A 21,684-nucleotide genomic window follows, 5' to 3' on the forward strand; every position below is an offset into this window, starting at 1 on the left:
AGATTTATCACTTTTTCCTTTTGTTTTGGATTTAACATTTGCATGATCTAGTAACCTGAATGAAAAAATATCTAAGTTCATTTATTATATCAGACGTTTAAAATATATGTGAACGTCCAATGACAAAATATTTCCTTTCTCATGCAAATATTATTGTTAGTATCATGCAGTAGTTTCAGGAAGGAGCAAGAAAGATTATAACTGTTTGGCAGTATGGCTCTTTGAAGACATAATCTTGTTATTCTGTAATAATTAGAGTGGAATTAGGTTAGTGTGCAAGAGAACAAAAGGAAGTAATGGATATTCATTTTTCTTCATATTCTGATTGGTCCACTCAACTATTTCAATAAAACTTTATCTCTTCTTGTAATATTGTATAGGAAAATAAAGAACGTGTAAGGGATATAAAGGAATTCACCAATGATTGGAGACAGGATTTTCTTTACATTGTCTAATAGACTTGTTTATTATTTTAAGCTGGTAAAAAGAGACTTATGATTCGTGTTGAAGAAAGAGTTATTTGTGCTTGATACATTGAAGACACTGTTCAAAAGCAGTTTGTCCTTATAAAAGGATGACCCCTGTAGTATTTCTTAGGCAAGGAGGGACAAATTCAACCAACAAAAAGCACATCTCGCCCCGAGTTCCCCATGATTTCTCCACATATAGCAAAAAAAATACACATCAGTAATTTATTTGAACATGCACATCAGTGAGTAGCATAGTTCTAGGCTACTCAAGAAACAAAAGGGAGAATATCAGCATTACCTAAATAAAAAAGAGAGGTGAATCACACCATTTTAATTGTCTTAAAAACACGGATAAGAAGAGCAATTAAAATATAGTCCTAAACAGTACTAGCTAATGTAGATTACATAAGTATACAATATGATTCAACTAAGAGTGCTCTGACAAGCATAAACCACCAGTTCTAGTAAACAAGGCCCAGATCAATTGCTGAGAAAATGTTAGATTCAAATGTAGAACAAGTTACTTTTATTTCAGTACTGAATGCAAAACACAGGTCAAGTGTGAGGACAGCGTTCTAAAAAAGGTGGCTCTATTAAAGCAAGGAGGCCATTTCCTTTTGCATTTTTATAATTTTGGAATTCTATTTTTGACGTTCACTTTCTCTACTTTTCCTCCCCTGAGCACTAATTTATTTAAAAAAAAAAAAAGATTTCAAGGTGCAAGTTGTACATTCTTATCATTATACCATCTCATCTCTTTCTGGAAGAGAGTATTACAATCAGCATTACAATGTTAATTCTTTTTCTCTTAATATTTGTTTCACATACATGTATTTCAAAATCATAATGTTGATTAGGAAAAGAAACTTACAAACGAGATAGTGATGTAATCATACACTTCCTATTGTGCTGTGTGTCTTTCCCATCCCTTCTCCCCTTTCCCTGTAAAGAGCTGTAAAAAATTTAAGGCAGATGAGGTATATTGCTGAAGGAAAAAGTTATTTTTGAAAAAAACTCAAAAAAACTTTTATTCTGCCCTTCTACTCAAGAAAGACTACTCAACTATAAATCTAGTGCTAGAAAAAAGCAGGAAAGACACCGTTTGCATGTACCATACTATGTCTTCTATTTCTAGAATGGCTTTTGTTAATTTAATTTTAATAGAAAAAATAAGCACCTTAAGCTATGAACAAGAAAAGAACTTCATTATTAGTGAGTCTAGAATCCAAAAGGAATTAAGAACACTCACTCAAACTCTTTCACTCATTCTCACAAAGGCCAATGCTACTGATTAGAATTGTAAAGTGCTGTACTTAGTATAAACACTTGTATACACTGCAGACACTGAAAAATAACCCTCAAGCACATTGTGTTATAGTTCCAAAAATATATTTACAGTCTATTACAAAGATTACAAATGGAAGTATCTAGGTGACTGTATTATGCTAATTAAAATTATTTTTACAGATTACTTTTCCTTAGGGACAAAAAAACATTTTAGTGAAATCAAAATGATTTTTCTAGTCAATCAAAAATAAATTAAAATATCAAATAACACTGTACAGTGATTTAAAACCAAAAAAAAGGGTGGGGAGGGGTTTGGGAAGCAATCCATTTGAGTTTTTCTATAGCCATCTTTGGTCCTAAATGTGGGAAAACACATTATGTAGCACTGAAAATACCTGTTCTTTTGTGATGCTCTGCAAGTAAAATAGAAAAATATAGTGCATTTTCAATGTATTCAGAGCCCACTACAGAGAAATGTGTGTACAAAACAAGACAGTATAAATAAAATTTACAAGTTTTACAAAGGAACATTTACAGATTTTGTTTCTGTTGTTTGTTTGTTTGTGGATGCCCACATTATCAAACAAGACCAATTATGACCGATCCCTGGGATCTTTCTCTATTAAAATCATTATAAACAGCCCAATTCTCTTTGGAAGTACAACAGTTCAATTCTGGGGTAGTTCATGATTTTCATAACTTTTGAAAGCATTACTCACAATATGTATACATTCCTGCAATATCTATAAAGACACATTTAATTATTGCTTATGAAATTCTAACACAGTAATCAAATAATATGGTTTAATAAATAAAGCTTTAAAAACAAGCCAGATCCTTCACCTCTTCCTTCTAGGGTAAAGAGTCCTTTCATTTAACAAGTTTCTTGCATCAGTGTTCACAAACAAAAGACTTTTTGTTTTGTTTTGTTTTGAACTGCAATGGTGATATTCTGTGCAGCAAATTTGTGTTTAAATGGTGAAAATTGTGAACTGCCCCTTTATCATGCTTCAGTTATAATATAAAACAATTATTTCTTTTCATGTTTGGACTGCATTCAACAGAAGAGGATATAAAATATGTGTCAACTATTTATCCTAAATTTCCTAATGTCACGAGACTGAAAAAATCTTGATGTGCTCAGATTAAATTTTAGATAACACTGGATAGTTCTGCTTTCAGAGACTTGCCTTCACCAACATTCTTCAGATGAAGTGCCTCATTTGTTTATATACTCATAAACCTAAACTTCGAGTTTATTAAATTCTTTCTAGTAAAATCACTCTATAAACAATCTGTTAAAAGTGCCTTATAGTATGTATGGATCATTATTGCTTTTTTCATTGAAAAGATAGTGTGTTGTCTGATCTTTACAAAAAATTTCTTTTTAAAAAATATCAGAGCTCTTGGCAACTTGCATTTTCTTGACTACCTGCCAATTAGCAAACAATATCAAAACAGCATTGATTAAACAGAATAAAATGGCACAAAAAGGATACCAATGTTCTGACACAGATGTATCTTCAATCATGCTATTTCTTTTGAAATTTGAGATTCTTTCAAAGGTACCCAGTGTAGTAATGTGTTACAGATTTAACACTAAAAAGGTCCAAAGCTATAAACAGCTTTCTAAAACAAAGTCCTTATGAAGAATAAACACAAATGATTTTAAAAAGGAATAGTCTGAAATCACATATTTAAGGAAAATATTTCATTGATTTTAACAATAAGATCATGATTTTATTTGACAAATATATTCTTTCTTAAATTCTTTATGTACATTTTAAAAAGTCTATAAGACAAAAAGGAGGTTAGAGAGCTCAAGGTGTTTGGATGTTTTTCAGGTAGTACTTTGTTTATTGTCACTGCTATTTTCCTGGCCACCGATGGTGGATCCTAAATTCCCTTTTTATATATTCTGGTGGCACTTAGGAGTTCAAGTCTATAGGTGCTTCTTAAATCTTCTCTTCACTGTTGGAAGGATCCAGGACATCAATTGTCTTCTAGCAGCATTCTATGCATATACTGAAGGCCAGTACTATTCTCTTGTAGTCTGTAATCTCCCTTAAAAGGGAGAAATGCATATCACACTTGAATGCCAGTTCCATGTAAATGTAGCATTTGTGCTCTCATAGTCTGAATGCTGCTCATGATTTTCTTTTGATGACCAACCAGTGTGATCCCTAAACTCATCACATCCCTGAAAAAGACAAATGCACTTTTTATTAGGTACCTTACAAAGAATAAATGTGGCACTAAACTGTCATCAACTGTTTAATTAAATACGTTATCTTAGCCAAATATATCTTATGTTAGTGTTCTTGGGTATTATGATCACACCCCTGCAGCAGATCAGAATTGCAAAACCTACATCAACATTCTCCTTTGTAAAAACCTAACTGCTCAGGTTCTCAATTTACTCTCAATTCACTTTTAAAATGATTTGAAATTTTACATAAGAAATTATTAAATTCTTAAAACTATTATTAACTTAAGGAAAGGTTCGGAAATGTTATTTGAAATGTTGTATTCTTGAACCTAATAGGGATTTAGAAATTTCAAACTGGAAAAAGCTGGATAAAGGATAATGAAAACAGTTGGTGGGATCTAGTAGAAAAATTGGAAATCATCAATGACCATGTCAAGTTTTATACTGTATTTAATTAACATGTGGTAATTCTGGGCATATTATTGGTTATATACTTACTTCAGTCAGTTCAATCATTTCATTATATGTTATAAAAACTATCTTTTAAAATGTACAGCATCTATGTTTAATAGCTTAAATTTGAATTAAGAATTGGATCTGTTTGTGTTTTGTCTTTCCTAATAGCCAGATACAATGAGCTGATGTTTTTACAAGAAGCTAAAATATTGCAAAACTATAGCACTGTAGTTTTTCATGGCAGTGACTGAGAAACATGGTTTTTCAGGGGTACAGATTGCTTTGGGGACCCAAGTGTAAAAATGCCCACATAGTGACTAGAAGAAAACTGAACAAAATAGCATGCACACACTTAAATCCATGTACATGACATTTCCTGGCATATAACAGAAAATAATATTTGATTGCTGGTCTTCATCTCATTGGGAAAACGATGACAGTACAATATAGGATCTCACAAATGGAACCTTGATTATTGTTTTCCATTTTCAAACACATTGACTAAGAGGAACTATGTCACCCATGAAAGTCATGCTGCAGCCAAGTCAACTGAGGTTCAGAGATTTTTAAATTGTCCAGGAATCCATAATTAGTGATGGAGCCAGACAGGAAAAGTGAGTTCTTTTAACTTCAAGTTCATAGAAATTTCAGAAGTTGTTTTATCAGGTCATTTTTTTTTCAGATTAAAAAAAAAAAAAGGAGTTGATCAATCATACATCTTCCAAAAAGTAAGTTGAACTCTTACTTTTAAGCTATGGTTAACTGAATTAAGCTTCTTTTGATCTCTTCAGAAATAATCATATTGGACATTCTAATGCATCTCAGCATTGAGTATAAAGTTTTGAGATTATTTAAGTTCAACACAAACATGGTGAAAGAAATCCTCCTTTGCAATGGAGAAAGTTTCCCCAGTGAATAGGAATCTAAGTAATACAGAGGTTAACTACAGAGGAAGCCTCACTGGATGGTGTTTAGAACACCAGCTCTGGAGCCATATTAGTTATTACTTACCAGTTAACTTGGCTTAGGGGAAATATTTAAATTTTCTGAACTTTAGCCTTGTTGGCAACAACGTAAAACTATAGACTTAATACAATTATTGTTGTGAAGGTTAAAAAGGTAATATGTTTAAAGGTCTATTTAGTATAATACCTGGTACACAGTAAGAACTTGTTAAAGAAGTACTTTTTTTTCTTGATTTTGGGATTCAAATTCTTTCAATATAAAGAAGATAACCTAATGTATAAAGTGTAGATTGTATCTAGTAAACCCTTAAATACAATTTTAAGAGTTTAAGCTTACTCAATAGTCATCCTGGCTACTGATTCAAGGGAATTGTAGCCAGCTGCTGTGAAGTTATCTTTATATCTTTCCATCTTAATAGCTTGTAGCCATTCTCCAACTGAACAAAAGGTAGTGAAATCAGGAGTGTTTTGATCCAGAAGAGGGCTTATTGGCCTAGATAAAAATGAAGCAGAAAAGCGAATATTATCATGAACTACCAAAGAAAGAATGTTTTGGCTCATATAAAATTAAGGTATAAAGAACAAAATTAGATGTTTTAATTGGTGTACATAATAAAAAAATACATCAATATGCTAATAAAAACCTAAAGCATCCAGGATGCCAGTAACTACAAACTCCTAAAATTACATTTTATTTAGATATGATGACCACCCGGTTTTGTCTTCCATATGTTTTTAAAAGTACAGCCAACAATATTTGGAATCAGTAAATAATTGTTCATTTGCTTTTCCAAAAGTAATTGGGAGCAAATGATGCACATATGGCTGTGTTCTAACCTGTTCAGGCCACAAGGGTGCTGTAGAGATATTGTGCATCTCCTTTGCTGATGGCATTCTTGTGAATGCCTGGGGAGTTAGAACACCTCCACAGGTGCCTAACTTACTACCAATGTAAACCAGAGCATCATTCTTACCTGGCGTCTGAGGCTGAATAACTATTAACATGCATTACAATCAAGCAAGCCAAATACAAAGGATGAATGGACTCTTTTTAATGATTATACCTCTTTAATCATGTATTGAATTTTTTTTCGGAGATGGAGTCTCGCTCTGTCGCCCAGGCTGGAGTGCAGTGGCGTGATCTCAGCTCACTGCCACATCTGCCTCTCGGGTTCAAGTGATTCTCCTGCCTCAGCCTCCCAAGTAGCTGGGATTACAGGTGCCTGCCACCATGTCCAGCTAATTTTTGTATTTTTAGTAGAAACAGGGTTTCACAGTGTTGGCCAGGCTGGTCTCGAACTCCTGACCTCGTGATCCACCTACTTCAGCCTCCCAAAGTGCTGGGATTACAAGCATGAGCCATCGCGCCTAGCCTGAATTTCTTTTATAAACTTTAACATCACTGAATCATTTATTAAATGACTTGAAGCAAAACAATTAAATAAGTACTAAGCATATAACAAAAAACAAGGACAACAGTAATAAAAACCCATGTAATAATAATAATATTGATCTGAAAATATGAACTGCTGCTATCTTATCACAAAAATCCAGTTTATAAAGTTTTTTTATAAAAGCAGCTAGTGATACTTATAAGTTTAAAAAATACAATAACTAATAGATTCTTTTTAAGCACTAATTAAGGTAAGCCTAACTGAAAAGAAAAAAATAAACTTCTGTAAATGCAATGCATTTAATATGAGTTTATACGTCAACACAAAAGTCCATTTGCCATTGTGGTGGGGTGGAGGAGATAAATGGTTTATGTTACTGTTTTAATTTCTCCCAGATTCCATTCCCTTAGGCATTTCTTACCTACTACAAGTTCCCAGGGGAGTTTTCAGACTATTTGGGTTTCGAATCATTTTGTCTAGAATTCCAACTATCTGTTCAAATTTTGGCCTTTCAGCACGCTCCTTTTGCCAACAATCCAACATTAGCTGGTGAAGGCCAGCTGGGCAGTCCATGGGTGCTGGTAAACGATAACCTTCTTCTATTGCTTTTATAACCTAATAGCCAAAAGGACATTACAAATATTACTGGTTTAGGTTCAATTATAATAAAACAAATTTCCCGGTAGGCAAAATGATTTATCCAGATAAGAATGAGGCACAATGCTTCACAGAAGACTTACTTTTTTCCCAAAATTTCCATGAATATTAAGCATGTTATTAAGCAGTGCGTGAAGTGCAGGATATGATGACATTTCCTAGTTAATTCAGCAATAGGGAACAGCAATTAAGTTCATCCAGGGTACAATAGATGGAAACAGTTTTAACATCATCCCAGAGGCTTTCAAAAGGGAACATGTTATGGAACTATCTTAACTTGTATATATTTGTGAGTATACATATGTGCCCATACATTTAATAATTCTGCAAGTTGTAAAAGGAATTTGAGTTACCCAGAATGAGCCAAAATGATTCACTTTTAAACAGGGTAGCAAAATAATATGAATGTACTATAATAGAAAATATTACCAAGCACTTGAGTCTTTTAAATAATATGAAGCTTATTGTTAGTGTTATAAGACAGTAGTTGTAAGACAGGAGTGAGGTTGTACTGGTTTATGAGTGGCGACTGCATCCCTTCCCTACTCCAAGTTCCCTTACCTCACACTGGCAGATTGAAATCAGCGTGGGGGGAAGGGTTACAGCAGGAAATAGGGAAAGGGTACAAATCAGGGCTTTCCCAGTCAGAGAGCTGGTTTTTATTATTATGTTTTATCAGCATTCCACTGCCTATTTATATCTAATAGCCTAAAAAACTGTTTATGTGAAGCTTTGAATGTTAATGAAAAATAGGCCCCTATAAACATTTGTATGTGGCAATCAGAAAAATTATCATTCAGACTTGGGTTTTTTATTTATATGAAAGGCAAAAATATATCTTAAAAATTTGAAAATGTTCCAAATCTGAGCAGCAAAGGGAAGAGAACAAGAAGACAAACAGCAGAAATAAGAAGGGATTGGAGAACACTAAAATAGTATTCGACGGGGAAGAACAAATCCTTTGACACTGACTGATATAATGGTAGAAATGTAACAAAAAATGACCTTCTGAGGAAAAAAAAATCTTTGAATTTTCAAAGAAAATAAGGCTAAAAGTAGGCAAACAAAAAGCTGGCTTTAAGAAATGTTGATGGCCTTAATATTTTTAGGGAAACACATCCTTAAGATGCATGCTACACTCGAAAATAGCACCTTAAAATATAAAAGGTTGTAGGATAGGACGTAATGAGTACAGTACTTGACATCAACAATATTTGAAAAAAAATTCTTTTGTATAAGGGAAAAAAAAGTCTACTTTTTTCTTTAAGAAAAATCTCTAACTCTAATTTAAAGTTTAAAAAGTAAATAGATGGACTTAGTTATAGTAATTTTTGAAAATTTATATAAGTATAAAACTTAAGACCAAACTCTCTCCTAATCACTAGTTTGTATTTCTATCAGTTTATTAAACTCTTCATCTGAACTGTCCATAGGTACTTCCACTGTATATATTTAAAATTGAATTTATCACCTCTCTTCCCAATCTTTTACTATTTCAACTAACGGCTCTTCTAGTCCCAGTCAGAAAGCTGAAAACTGTCCCAGATTCTTTCATTCTCTCTCTCTCTCTTTAAAAACAAACAAACAAACAAACAATAACAAAAAAACAGAGTCTTGATCTGTCATCCAGGCTCTGTCATCCAGGAGTGCAGTGGCACGATCACAGCTCACTGCAGCCTTGAACTCCAGGGCCTCACATCCTGATCCTCCTGCCTCACATCCTCTTATATACACAATTAGTCACCACTTTCTGATGATTTTCTACTTCTCAAATACAACATATGCTCAAATACTAGAAAAAGTATTTTTCCATATCTATATCTACATTTATATATATCTCTCTATATACACATCTCCCTGAAGTGATGGAGTAATTATCCCATAGTTAAGTCTTTACAAAGTTTCACACTGAGGTGTTTCTTTAAGTACTTTATTTTGAACAACAACTATGGAGAAAACACCTTGGCCTTAAGTGACCTTAATCAGTGTTGGTGCTAAATGCAATGGAGGTCATATGACAGAACTCAAAAATTTCCTTTTATGATCCCATAATTACAAATGGTACATATCACTGTAAACATTCCTCTAAAATACCCCTGTTAAAAGCTATACATCAAATAAATACATACAAATGGTAACTCTGCAAGGATCACAAATATGTAAGTACAGGAGACATTATATTTTTTAAAAAACATTTTAAATGCTAAGAATTTCAAGTGGTTTTGCAAAACATTCCAGTAATAGCACTGTACTTGGATTCAAAAATGCTATGTTAAAAAATGTGAATAAAAGTAAAAGTAATTTACTTTTAGAAAGCTGGGTTAAATGATTTAAATAGCAGATCAAGCTGGGAATAAATTAATAACTTCTGAAATTTTATATATTCAAAATGACCACACAATAAGCAATTGGGGGTATTTTTTTTCATTGGAAAATGAGTGGCTTTTTGTATTTGAGGCTGCTTCTATTTAAACACATACAGTCTATTTCTGATTTGACATGACTGCATTCTAATGCTCATAACATTAATTCAGTCCTCATTATTTCTCACCACCTTCTAACCTATTTCCCTGCTTATAGCTTATCTTTAGGTTTCCTGAAAGGAACAATGTAAGTCGAGTGATCTTTCCTTTTTTCTTTCCCTCCAAATAATGTTTTAAAATGTAAATCTAAATCTTATCATGCCCTCTTGACATAATACTTTTCAATAGCACTCCAAACTTTCACAATAACACTTAAAATTGATTCTTTAGCTTTCAACACAATATATTCTTAAGTTTTTGTAGCACTGAACACAGGACCATTAAATGATTATTTAAAACGTGAGTTAATGAACCTCTGTAGTTGTCCTACTGCATTACAGAAATTTAATGATTCCTTTTGTTATTGTAGAGAAACAACACTGATCTCACTTCAAAGTGAAACTCCTAGCTATATTCAAAGATATAATGGTTTATACATTTATAAAGGAATAACAACAATATATAACATTTAAAGTAAGAGATATTGGAACTTAAATAATCTCATAAATAGTCACATCCCCATGGCCATGAACACTTAAGGTACTTGCTGGGAACTCTTCGACCTTATAGAGCAGTTTGGCATAATCCAAGATACACCCTTTGAAACAAAACCAGCCAATAGGAGTTAATTTAGGCAAAAACTCAACTTTGAGGTTCTGCAGTTTTCATTTATTAGCCTAGCAGTAAAACAATTTTCTTGTTAAATATGCAACTAATAATCATTGTTAATATTTATTAAGTGCTTATTATATGATTGGCATGGTTTTAAACTTGAATTATTTGATTCTTACAAAATCCTTATTAGGTTTAAGTATCATTATTATACTGATTCTAGAGATAAAGAATGTGTGGCGCACAGGAAAAAATAGAGAGGGCCAGTCAGTATCAGGTAGCTGTTAGTAGAAAAGACAGAATTTGACTTAGGCCATCAGACCAGAGCCCATACTGTTAAGAATGGCATTATTTTTCCAATGAAAAAATAGGTACGTTCTTCAAATAGTTAGATATACTTGGAAAAACAATGCACAGAGGTAAGATGGCTGGCCCTCCACTTCTTAGAGGATTGTGTAATTGGTTCACTGAATTAATCTGAAACATATTCTTGTGAAATTACTAGAAACTCCTTGTATTTGCCTTAGTATCCTAATAAAATTCATTCATAACAAATACTATATCTAAATAGTTCCCAGAGGAACCAGAAGTGATTTGGGTAAATGTAATTTTAAAAAAGATTTCTGGGACACAACAGGGACCACTTCTTTGGCAAATGCTGTAAAGCAATACTTAGAAATAAAAACAAAAGTTACTTACTGAGAAGTGTTTCCATATTATTACAGTATGACCATTGTAATTAAGAGAAAAAGGAACACAATAAGACCCCATTAATGAGCCTGTAATAACTCAAAATGGCATATGACATGATTGGCTTCTATCCTCTGCTCAATACTAATTTTCTATTTCATTAACCTCACAATAACATGACCCACATTTTATGCAATTAAATATGTTGGACTTCACTTATGAGACTATGGCAAAGTTTTACATAAAACAACATCATAGTTTTGCTTCTACATTAACATGAAAAAATATAAAGTCATAAATCAGTGATGACTTTTAAAAGGAAAAATGAGGTCTCACAATTTAGCGGAGAATACATTTACTTATGAGTGTATTGTATTTTCCAAGCTCTTAAATGACTTTTCTTATATGGCTTTAAGGAATTATCTTTATGTCTCCTATCTTTAAAAAAGCTTAAAGTTTTTAACAACCTAATATCTACCTACTAGGAAAATTAACAATTTACTGGCCTAGCTTTATATAAGAAAAAAATACTTTCTTACGTTATTTTTTAAAAATACTTTTTTCTTATGTTAACTATTAAGATACTTAATTTACTATATAGATTTTATTCTTTTTATGCTAGTAGTATTTTTTCTTATATTACAATACATTAAAATACTAATGTAAGAAAAATACTCCTAGAAGAAAAAAAAATCTACATAGTAAAAAACTTCAAAATTTCATAATTTGAGGGTAAAAATTTGATTTGGATCAATCAAGATATAAATTCAATTAAAAGATAGCTGCAGTGGAAACCAAAAGGATATTTTCAATTTCCACAGTATTTCTTGTATTTGACTACATTTACATACATGAAGATTTTTCTTTGAAAAGTCATTAATGGAAAGAGCTAAATGTTTGCAGATTTCTTAGAAGAATGAAAGTTGGAAATTTATTTGGAAAGCTTAACCTCTTGGTTTTAATTGCAAGTAACTGAATCCGACTGTTTCCATTGTAGTTAAAACTTAAGAAAATAATAGACACATGAAAATACAAATCAGTGCCCATTCAAGGGTTAACTAAGGGATAACCTATTTGAGTATAAGTCTGGTCATGTATACGTTTATTAGTTTTCCCTAGGTTTTTCTTGTTCATTGCCTTGTCCAGAGTTACACAAACTGTTCAGATAGTCCAGAACTTTCTCACTCATTAGCTTCTACACCACCCTTTTGTGTCTCTTCAGGTTACAAAAACCTCACCTTATCCAGCATTCAGCCTGGAACTGTGTGGACTTGCTTAGAAATGTAACCATCACTGTACATCTTGTTTTCTTGTGTCTTGTGAAAAATCTTTTAAAATCTGAGGCATTTAAAATTTGAGGGCTTTCTAAAATCCCTGACAAATTCCTAGCAACTAAATTTTAATAATGTAGAGTTAATTGGTTCACTTGATAAATCCATCTAGGCTAATTAAAAGACAATGAATACATCTGAAAATCTGATGAAGGCAACCTTCCCAGAAAAAAAAATAATATATTCACACATACACAGCAGTTTCCACATGTATCAGGGGTTCACAGGGGTTCATAGATCTAAGTCTCTCTATGAACTCCTACGACAGATTCCTAGAAAAAAGCTATTATCTAGAAAATTTTATCCCAGAATGGAAATCATTATCCTAAATTATCCAATTTTTCTCCATTTGCATATTGAAAATTAAACACATAATTGTTCAAATAGCACTCTACTGACATAATTATAAAATAATGAATATTATCTAATAGGGATATGAATATCAATTTCGCTGTACAAACTGACCTATCTAGGTAATCTCTCACTGCTAAACAAACCTGTGTCCAAATTTATTAATTATTTTAGACCTTCTAAATAAAAAACTTAAAGAATGTGCCAATTATTTTAGGTGAGAACTAAACTGCACAATAGACTAATTATGTCATTTGACTAATAAAATATTAATCCTTGGTATAGTAAGGCTATATTCATGATGTTCATTTTTAAGAAAAACAAAAAACAATACTTAACACATTTTAAAATTTAAAATTGGAGATATTAATTTTTTTCTTAACCATTTCCCTTATTTGTTTTTGGAAGTTAAGTGAACTCTGAATTTGTCAGTCCTGTCAGTCCCTTTATGTTTGAATCCAATACAGAAGGAAGGTGTCAAAAGAAATGAAACTCCACTGAGTGTCTAGGGAATGAAAATATTTCTCTTTCTCTGCCCTAAGGATTTGTTTGTCCAAATTTTGACAGTCCATGAAATCTTTGACACTGAGACCTGTCAAATACTAACAACTTTGCCTCTGCCAAACAGACTCATCATTTAGACTTTTATCTTTGAAAAACAAAAACAAAACAAAAAGCAAATGAAAAAGTTTTATGTCATCATCCAATTCAAAATATCAATAGATATGACTGATTTATAATCTTCCTCTTTTCAGACTGGGGACTTCTCAGTTAATGAAAAATTTTGTAGGGAAAGTATCAACAATAACCTTATCAACAACATATAAAACAGTCTTAAATGTTAGTTGTCTAAAAATAACTACTGTAAGTTTTAAGACCCATAGCAACTTGATATGGGCAATTCTACAGTTCAAATCAAAGTTACTGATTTAATATAACAATTTGCATGATCTCTTTTTAAAAAAACTCAAACGTAACTGTAGTAGTCAGCTTCTATTGCTATTTATGTTTATAATACCTCAAGCTTTCTCCAAACCAGTTTGCTAGTCACATCCTTGTTCTAAATGGCAATGTAGATTTTCCTTAAGCACTACTTATTTTTTTACTCCACACTCCAAGAATTTGCATTAGTATCATTTCCAGACTCCTTCGAAAACTCCTTCATCAATTTGTCCAAACCTACATCTTCATTTCTAATTACAAGTGTACTGCATCTCTGTTATAGAAAAGTGAGTCCATTTGATCAGTCTTCATACACCTCTAAACCTTAACCTCTCAACTTTCCAGTGTGCATCCTTAGAGAATTGGCTCATCAGCTCTGAACCAAGGTATCCACCAGGTTTTCAGTACAATCCTGGATATCTTCCTAGATTTCATACTGGCTCTACATTTATCTAATTTTCACTCATATTTCAGTAGGTTGAACTATAGGTGCTCCTGGCCTACAAAATGGCCATTTTAACAAACTCAACCTAATAAAAGCAACTTTTTTTTTGCACTTTTGCTATATTGTTTAATAAGAGGTCTCTTGGTGTGAGATGTATACCCTCACATGGACTACCATCAGTTTCTTTTCTCAACGGAAAACAGTATGTTTTATATTTTAGCATGTCCTCATGGCAACAGGGTATGTACATTTAATAAATATACTTTTAAAAGGAATTTCCAAAGATAGTCTTATTGTGATTACATTCTAAAATATCACTATGAAACCTTTACTAATATTGATCATAAAATCTAGATTGTCCCATGAAACTAAAGCTTAGTTAAACCAACCAACAGTAGATAATTTAAAGAATTTTCTTAGAACACTAAAAGATAAGTTTCAAAGACAAAGCACAACCAAACTTCCTTCCCTCCTCTTAACAAATGATTCTTTTACTCATGTGATGCTCCTACTCCAGCTGTGCAGTGTGGAAACATTATCTTTATCAAGGAGGAAATATCATTAGTAAGCTTCTATTTTGTGTCCATATAATTTATATTATAAAAAGAGAAAGTGATTATTCAAAATGAAAGCCAAAATAATAAAATTAGTAGAACCACTAATTTATGGTAATTAGTGTGGTAGTAATTGTGGAAAACTGTATTTTTATAATTATTTAAAAGCATGTTCTTAATGAGAACCTACATGTTCTCATTACCTACATGTTCCAGTAATACTGGCTATTAACGCATTCAATCCTTTTTGTTTAAATGAATGTAAACACCTACATCTTGATTTGACATGTCCCAATAAGGTCTTTCTCCATAAGACATAACTTCCCACATGACTATTCCATAGCTCCATACATCACTGGCTGATGTGAATTTCCGGTACTGGATGGCTTCGGGTGCTGTCCACCTTACTGGAATTTTTCCACCCTGTTATAAAAAGAAACGAACATTTTAAATATGTATAACAACTTATATATTATTTATGGCAATACCATAAATACATATGTGCATTTTTGGTTGGTAGTTCAGCAGCATCAGGTCTACCCATCTTGAATCTCTATGTGTATTTAAAGTTATTTATCTGATTTTTAGAATACCATTACAAGTTTTGTCATTTCAAGTTTACAAGGCAACTCAATTGATTGAGATTTGTGTGGTGTTAGGGCAAGAATATATTGAACAAACAATGACAGGCTGGGCGCTGTGGCTCACATCTGTAATCCCAGCACTTTGGGAGGCCGAGGTGGGTGGATCACCTGAGGCCAGGAGTTCAAGATCAGCCTGGCAAACATGGTGAAAACCCGTCTCTACTAAAAATACAAAAAAATTATCCATGTGTGGTGGTGGGCGCCTGTTATCCTAGCTACTTGGAAGGCTGAGGCAGGAGCATTGCTTGAACCCAGGAGGCGGAGGCTGCAGTGAGCCAAGATTGTGCCATTGCACTCCAGCCTGGACAACAAGAACAAAACTCCATCTCAACAACAACAACAACAGCCACAACAAAGACAAACTAGGCAAAGTTACTATGAAAATGAAATAAAATATGGATAATTTAAATAAATTCTCACATATTTTCTTTTTTTCCAATCTTACAAAGGTTATAAGGATTAGCATAGTTAATACTCTTTTAAATCTTTATTTAAAATGTGATTACAGTTTTCTACAAATATGAGTGCTAGTAACTAGATGTTTTTGTATGTAACTATATTCTATGACTCTCCCAATATAAGGTAGTCATGTTATCAACACTTTCCTTCTTAGCCTATATATATATTGTACAAACAATGATTCTTCCAGAAAAAACAAAAAACAAAAAAAGCAACCTCAAAATGCTTAGCTCAATTTGCTTCATTTCTCCTGTTTAGTTTTACATTATTAGGTCCTGCTTTCATGGTAGAAAAATCTTAAGAATATGAAGAAGTGCAGTAAATGACTTTTTCTTACAGTAGTTGTATAGACAGCTTCTGGATCATCCTCTATAACTCGGGACAGGCCAAAATCTGACACTTTACAAACGAGATTGCTGTTGACAAGAATATTGCGAGCTGCAAGGTCCCTGTGAACATATCCCATATCAGCCAAATATCTCATTCCAGCAGCAATTCCTCTCAGCATTCCTACTAACTGAATGACTGTAAATTGCCCATCATGTTTCTGCAGGAAGACAAAAATAAAAGCCCAGTTAACTGCATACTTTAAAAGGGACAAAAATCACCATGAAAAATATCTGCATGCTAGTAATTTGCTATTGCATAATAGGAATTGTTAATTAATTTTTTATATAACATGGATACCTGTGGAAAAAAACATAACATCCTCATTTAGCTGACAGCCAAATAAGAGAATTTTGGTAATCATTTAGTTATTTATACTAATTTGATATTTTAAAATGAACTAGTAACAGTTTGAGATTGCACAAGTCTAAAAGTATATGCTAATTTTTAAGTTTGGAAATAGAATATCTAAAAAATTACCCCCAATAGCTAAGTGTTTCCCCCACATGCCAAAAAGTCTAAATAATATAAAAGTATATAAATAAATTAATATACATATAATAAGGTTTATTTTCCTCTAAATGCTAAAAAAGAGAAAGGGAGGAAATATTTGAGTCAAAATGAAGAGAAACTAAAATGTAGAAAGTGATTGTAGTGGCTACTTTGTTTCCATTTCATTTTTTCTTAGTTTTGCTACTGATAGGAGCATTACTTGTAACAAGGATTCTCTAGGACAGATGTACTAGCAAATGGGATTGAGAACTGTTTGCAACCAGACTGGCCACTTCTAACCCATTTTAACCAAAAAAGTACTCCAGCTGAATAGAAACATGCTGGATGAAGTATGCTAGTCTGAGTGGATTATTTTTCTAGTTGATACTTATATCATGATGATGCAGCAATAAAAGTTTGTCTAAATCCTATGACTGTTTATACGCCTGAGTTAAATATGATTCTAGATCATATTAAATAACTTTACATGTTCTCTTTTTCTTTAGATTATTTTTTCTTTGCCATCTGAAAAAATGTTTTATAACATGAATTCAAATTACAGGGCTTCAGGCATCCTCCATACCTCAGGTAATAATATTAACAGAAATAACTTCTTGACCACATTGTATCACTTAAATGCTCAAAATATTCTAGTTTAATCTAGTCTTAAACTCTGATTATTAATCTGACTTTCGAAGACAATCTTCTAACCTCTTACTATTTTACAAGGCTCTCACTTTACATGGCAAAGAAAGTTCATAAAATTATATTGGTAGCAAGCATAGTATATTTAGAATAAGTAGATCACTTCGGTACTTACCCTGAGAAATGCATCTAGGGCTCCATTTTCCATGAACTCTATTACAATCATGACTGGTTTCCCTAAAATTAAAAAAAAAAAAAGTTTCAGAAGTCATAACCTCAACTGTAGGGTTATTTCCTTTCTCATCCCCCAATAAAACACATGGTGCTCTTTTGAAAGAGTGAGTGTGAGAAGTACAAGCATTTCTTTTATTGTTGCTGCTGAGCTCAAAAAGTCCCTATATGTCTGCTTGGAAGATGGTCATGATTCATAAAATTAAACCATATAAATAAAAGTCACTGTGTTCTTCTGACTCCTGCTTTGTGAGTAAAACTCAGAGAAAATTACACTTTATGTAAAATGTAAAGACTATATTGTATAATTATTATGTCTCTTGAAGAGAAATAAAAACATTTATCAGTTATTCCATCTATCAGAGTTATTCTTCAACTCTAATCTTGCATTCATTTTTTTTCTGCTTTCTTTTCCCTTGAGGTGATAACATAAAGGAAGAATTTTTTGATTAGTTACATACCAAGAAAACACATTCTTTTAGACTATGCAACATATTTCATAATTTGTTTTATTATGTACATAATAATACTAATTTCTGACACTCAGTCTGTTTGATAAAATAAAGATATAACTAATATCTACCTCTTGTAACAACCCCTTCCAAATGGACAACATTTGGGTGGTCAAACTGCCCCATGATGCTTGCTTCACACAAAAAGTCTCTCCTTTGTTTTTCTGTGTAACCAACTTTCAGGGTTTTTATGGCTACTGCAACATCTCTTTTCCCTGGAAGTTTCAAACGGCCACTGCAGACTTCACCAAATTCTCCTGAAGTAACAGAACAAGCAGGCATAGTTTAGTTTCTAAACATTGTAAATTTTCTTTTAAGAGTAAATGCATTGACTTATTTTTCTTTAACTTTTAGTAAATTATTTGAAAGCATTTTAAAATATTTTCAAAAATACTTGGTAAAGCCCTGTAAGTTAAATTGAATACATTCCCATATATAGGGGAGTCTATTTCCTAGACACAAAAGTTGTTTATGAAAATAATGGCATAAATGAAATTAAAACTTGAAGATACAGTTCAGAGCTCCTTAACAGAAGTTACGCTTTCCTAAAACTGTCTGTTAAACAGGCTACTATTTTTCAATTGAATTAACCAACACTCAGGGTCAACATTTGGATTTGAATTATGCTATTATATATTATATATTTAAAATTTTTTATATATATTATATTAGTATATAACCTAGACTATCTACTAAAGCATGAAGACACATCAGCAAATTTTAAACAGTGCTTTTCCTTTTAATTTTGAGAAGAAAGTATTTATTACAGATTTAAAATCTGGAATTTATATGCACTATGTCTACTGGATTTAAAGGAATTAGAATCAGAAATGTATAATTATTATAAAAATACATACATATAGAAAATATTCCCTTTAAATAATTCATACACATTAATTTTCTACATAAATTTAAAGTACAATGGCTAATACCTACAAATACAAGAAAAAAGATAAAAATGAAAGTTTTGTAAGAAGACAGTAAATCAAGTAAAAGGAAATGTGCAGGAAAATTCTGGAAATTTCTGACCTTTTAAAAATACAAATTCATTTCTTAAATGACAGGCCAGAGCTATTATAAAGTAGCTTGTAGTAGAACAGTATCTTAAAAATTCAACAGAAAACCAAAAATATATGGATTCTTTTGCCACATGCTAGTTTTTCACATTTTTTCATAAGATTTCATAAACAAGTACAGCCTCACTGCTTCCAACAGTTCAGGTAAACGCAAAAGTTCTATACTTGAGGGATAATTATTTGCCTGTCATTATGATGTATGACTTTCGATCTTGGCTAAATGGAACAGTTGAACAAGGAAGCTACAATAGCCTTACCTGCACCAATCACACGCTCAATTTTAATACAGGAGGCATCTAGCTCCTTGGCGAATTGATGGACAGCTCTATTTGGGTCCTCATAGGTTTCAGGGTCAATGTAGGTTTTGGTGCCTGGAAATTTAACTGTAATGATGTAAGAAAGCATGACTGTGATGAAGCAAAGCACTTATTGTGCAGTCAGCCCAGGAATTTCATTATGCAGAGTGCTCCTTGGAACAGTGAACTTGCTTCCACAGCACCTGATTCACAGCAGTTTTAACAGACTACTTCAGTCTGCTGGCGTATAGGTATTATCTGCAAGCTTCTATAGGTAACATAGGATCCAGTTCATAGGTTACTAACTGAATTGCTTTTCCAGTAAATCAACAAAAGACATTCACCAAAATTTCTGACATGCCTATCAGACTGGAGGTTTAATTAAATTCACTGCTATCATGGCATAGTTCAAGCCATATTAAGGTTTGTAATGGACTTGGAAACACATTTGTAAATCTACCAGTCAGTCAATCAATCAAATTAATACACTGGGAAAAGAAGACATTTCATTTACAGGTAGCCTACTACACTGACAGCAATATTAAAAACATTTAGACATCTTACTTATTCTTTTGATTTATTTTTTTTAAAGACCAACCACCGTTGATATATACATAAAATTAATACAAGATGTGAGGGACTTCTATCACAGAATCAAAGAGATATCTTCTAAAGACAGTTTCATCTTCACCTTCAAGGGCAATAGAGGCCAGATATACAAAGTGCAGAGTAAAGTTAGAAAATTTACAATATTCCTGGGATCTGTTAACCAAGTATGACAGCGATTTGAAAGAGGAATGGTTTATATGAACTTTCAATTATAAGGCTCTGGAAGATCTTAACTGCTGAGGAGGTAGCCAATATGCCTCACAAAAGGTAGTCAAAATGCAAACAACATAGAATAATCTTAAAAGTTAAAATCTTCTTAAAATGCACCCAGAAGCATGCAGGTAACAGATAATACTATGTCAACTTTAAATAAAATTCAATTACAATAATGTATTCCAAATCTATTTGGTAAAAGACAAAGATAAGATAGATAGGCATATATTTGGTTATATTAATGCAATAAAAATTACACTATATCCTCAAAAAAACTTTATTGTTTTAACAAAGCCACTGAACAATCTTTTCATCAAATCTTACTATTTGGAGAACAATATATTTCTTTATATATTACACTGCAGCCTAACTGTGCTTATGTCATCACATTAAAATTATATTTTAAAAGTAAACACATAACAAAAAGAAGCAAAATGTATAAAGGAAAATGGGATTTAAAAATCTTGATTTATTCTGCTGTAGTTGATTGTTTATCCAAAATTGATTGTCTTAAACAATTATTGTTGCAGTTTATAAAACTGACAGATGCTCATTTGTTACTAAAGCTGAAGATGAAAAAAAAACAACACGAGAAGAAAAGAGAGAGGGGATAGAAGGAGAAAAGAGAGAAGAAGGAGTATAGGGAAAAGGGGAAGAGAAAAAGAGAGAAGGGAAGAAAACAATAGGTTAACCTCCTAGATTGGCAGGCAGATGGAGAATGAGCCATCTTCTCCCTTTTTATTCTCTCTTTCTTTCATTTTTTTAAAATTTTGTTTTGATAAGGGAGCTAGATTGGAGGTAACCTTCTGCATCTCAAACGGTCTCTGATGGTTCTTTATTCAAGCTGTCATAAAACATTTTGACAGGCCAGAGCTATTTTGGCATAAAAACATGAAATACTGCCCAGCTTGGATTTGAAGACATTGTTAGAAGGAATGGTAAGGAGGAAACAAAATGTAAATTGGAATTGCTTCACTAAATTCCTCCATTGTGTTTATATCTTTAAATGTAGCACTTGGGGCCATGGAGAGTTGAGGGTGCCTGATACAAATGACTGGACATTCTATTAAATTCAGTGCTCTAAAAGCTAGTTAAATGGTTGCTTTCAAGTTTCTGTAAAAATTCAATCTGGTGTTTTAGCACCTGGGAAAATTGTCCATGTACTAAATAGAGGAATAAAAAGACAGCAACTTGTAAACAGCTGGTTACCACAGTATTATACTTTCTATATTAAG

The 21,684-nt window shown here is 32.4% G+C and overlaps 1 protein-coding gene across 8 annotated transcripts in view; it reads right to left on the minus strand.

Annotated features, from left to right (window-relative positions):
- Positions 1 to 436: 436 nt before the first annotated feature.
- EPHA7 (EPH receptor A7) overlaps positions 437 to 21,684 on the minus strand; it is a 183,017-nt gene continuing 161,769 nt past the window's right edge. For 3 of the 8 annotated variants that reach the window (XM_055258976.2, XM_055258961.2, XM_063619537.1), the window contains exons 10-17: positions 19,589 to 19,714; positions 18,327 to 18,512; positions 17,688 to 17,749; positions 16,326 to 16,535; positions 15,159 to 15,308; positions 7,203 to 7,396; positions 5,725 to 5,880; positions 437 to 3,957 (exon numbers count right to left, since the gene is read on the minus strand). In XM_055258976.2, the coding sequence (XP_055114951.1) occupies positions 3,843 to 3,957; positions 5,725 to 5,880; positions 7,203 to 7,396; positions 15,159 to 15,308; positions 16,326 to 16,535; positions 17,688 to 17,749; positions 18,327 to 18,512; positions 19,589 to 19,714 (1,199 nt within the window). In that variant the 3' untranslated portion in view covers positions 437 to 3,842. Of the gene's footprint in view, positions 3,958 to 5,724; positions 5,881 to 7,202; positions 7,397 to 15,158; positions 15,309 to 16,273; positions 16,536 to 17,687; positions 17,750 to 18,326; positions 18,513 to 19,588; positions 19,715 to 20,187; positions 21,016 to 21,349; positions 21,357 to 21,684 lie in introns of those variants that run through there. The other 5 variants (XM_055258985.2, XM_055258972.2, XM_055258993.2 and 2 more) reach the window with 4 other exon arrangements.

The sequence above is a fragment of the Symphalangus syndactylus genome, chromosome 2, assembly GCF_028878055.3.
Source record: "Symphalangus syndactylus isolate Jambi chromosome 2, NHGRI_mSymSyn1-v2.1_pri, whole genome shotgun sequence".
Lineage (NCBI taxonomy): Eukaryota > Metazoa > Chordata > Mammalia > Primates > Hylobatidae > Symphalangus > Symphalangus syndactylus.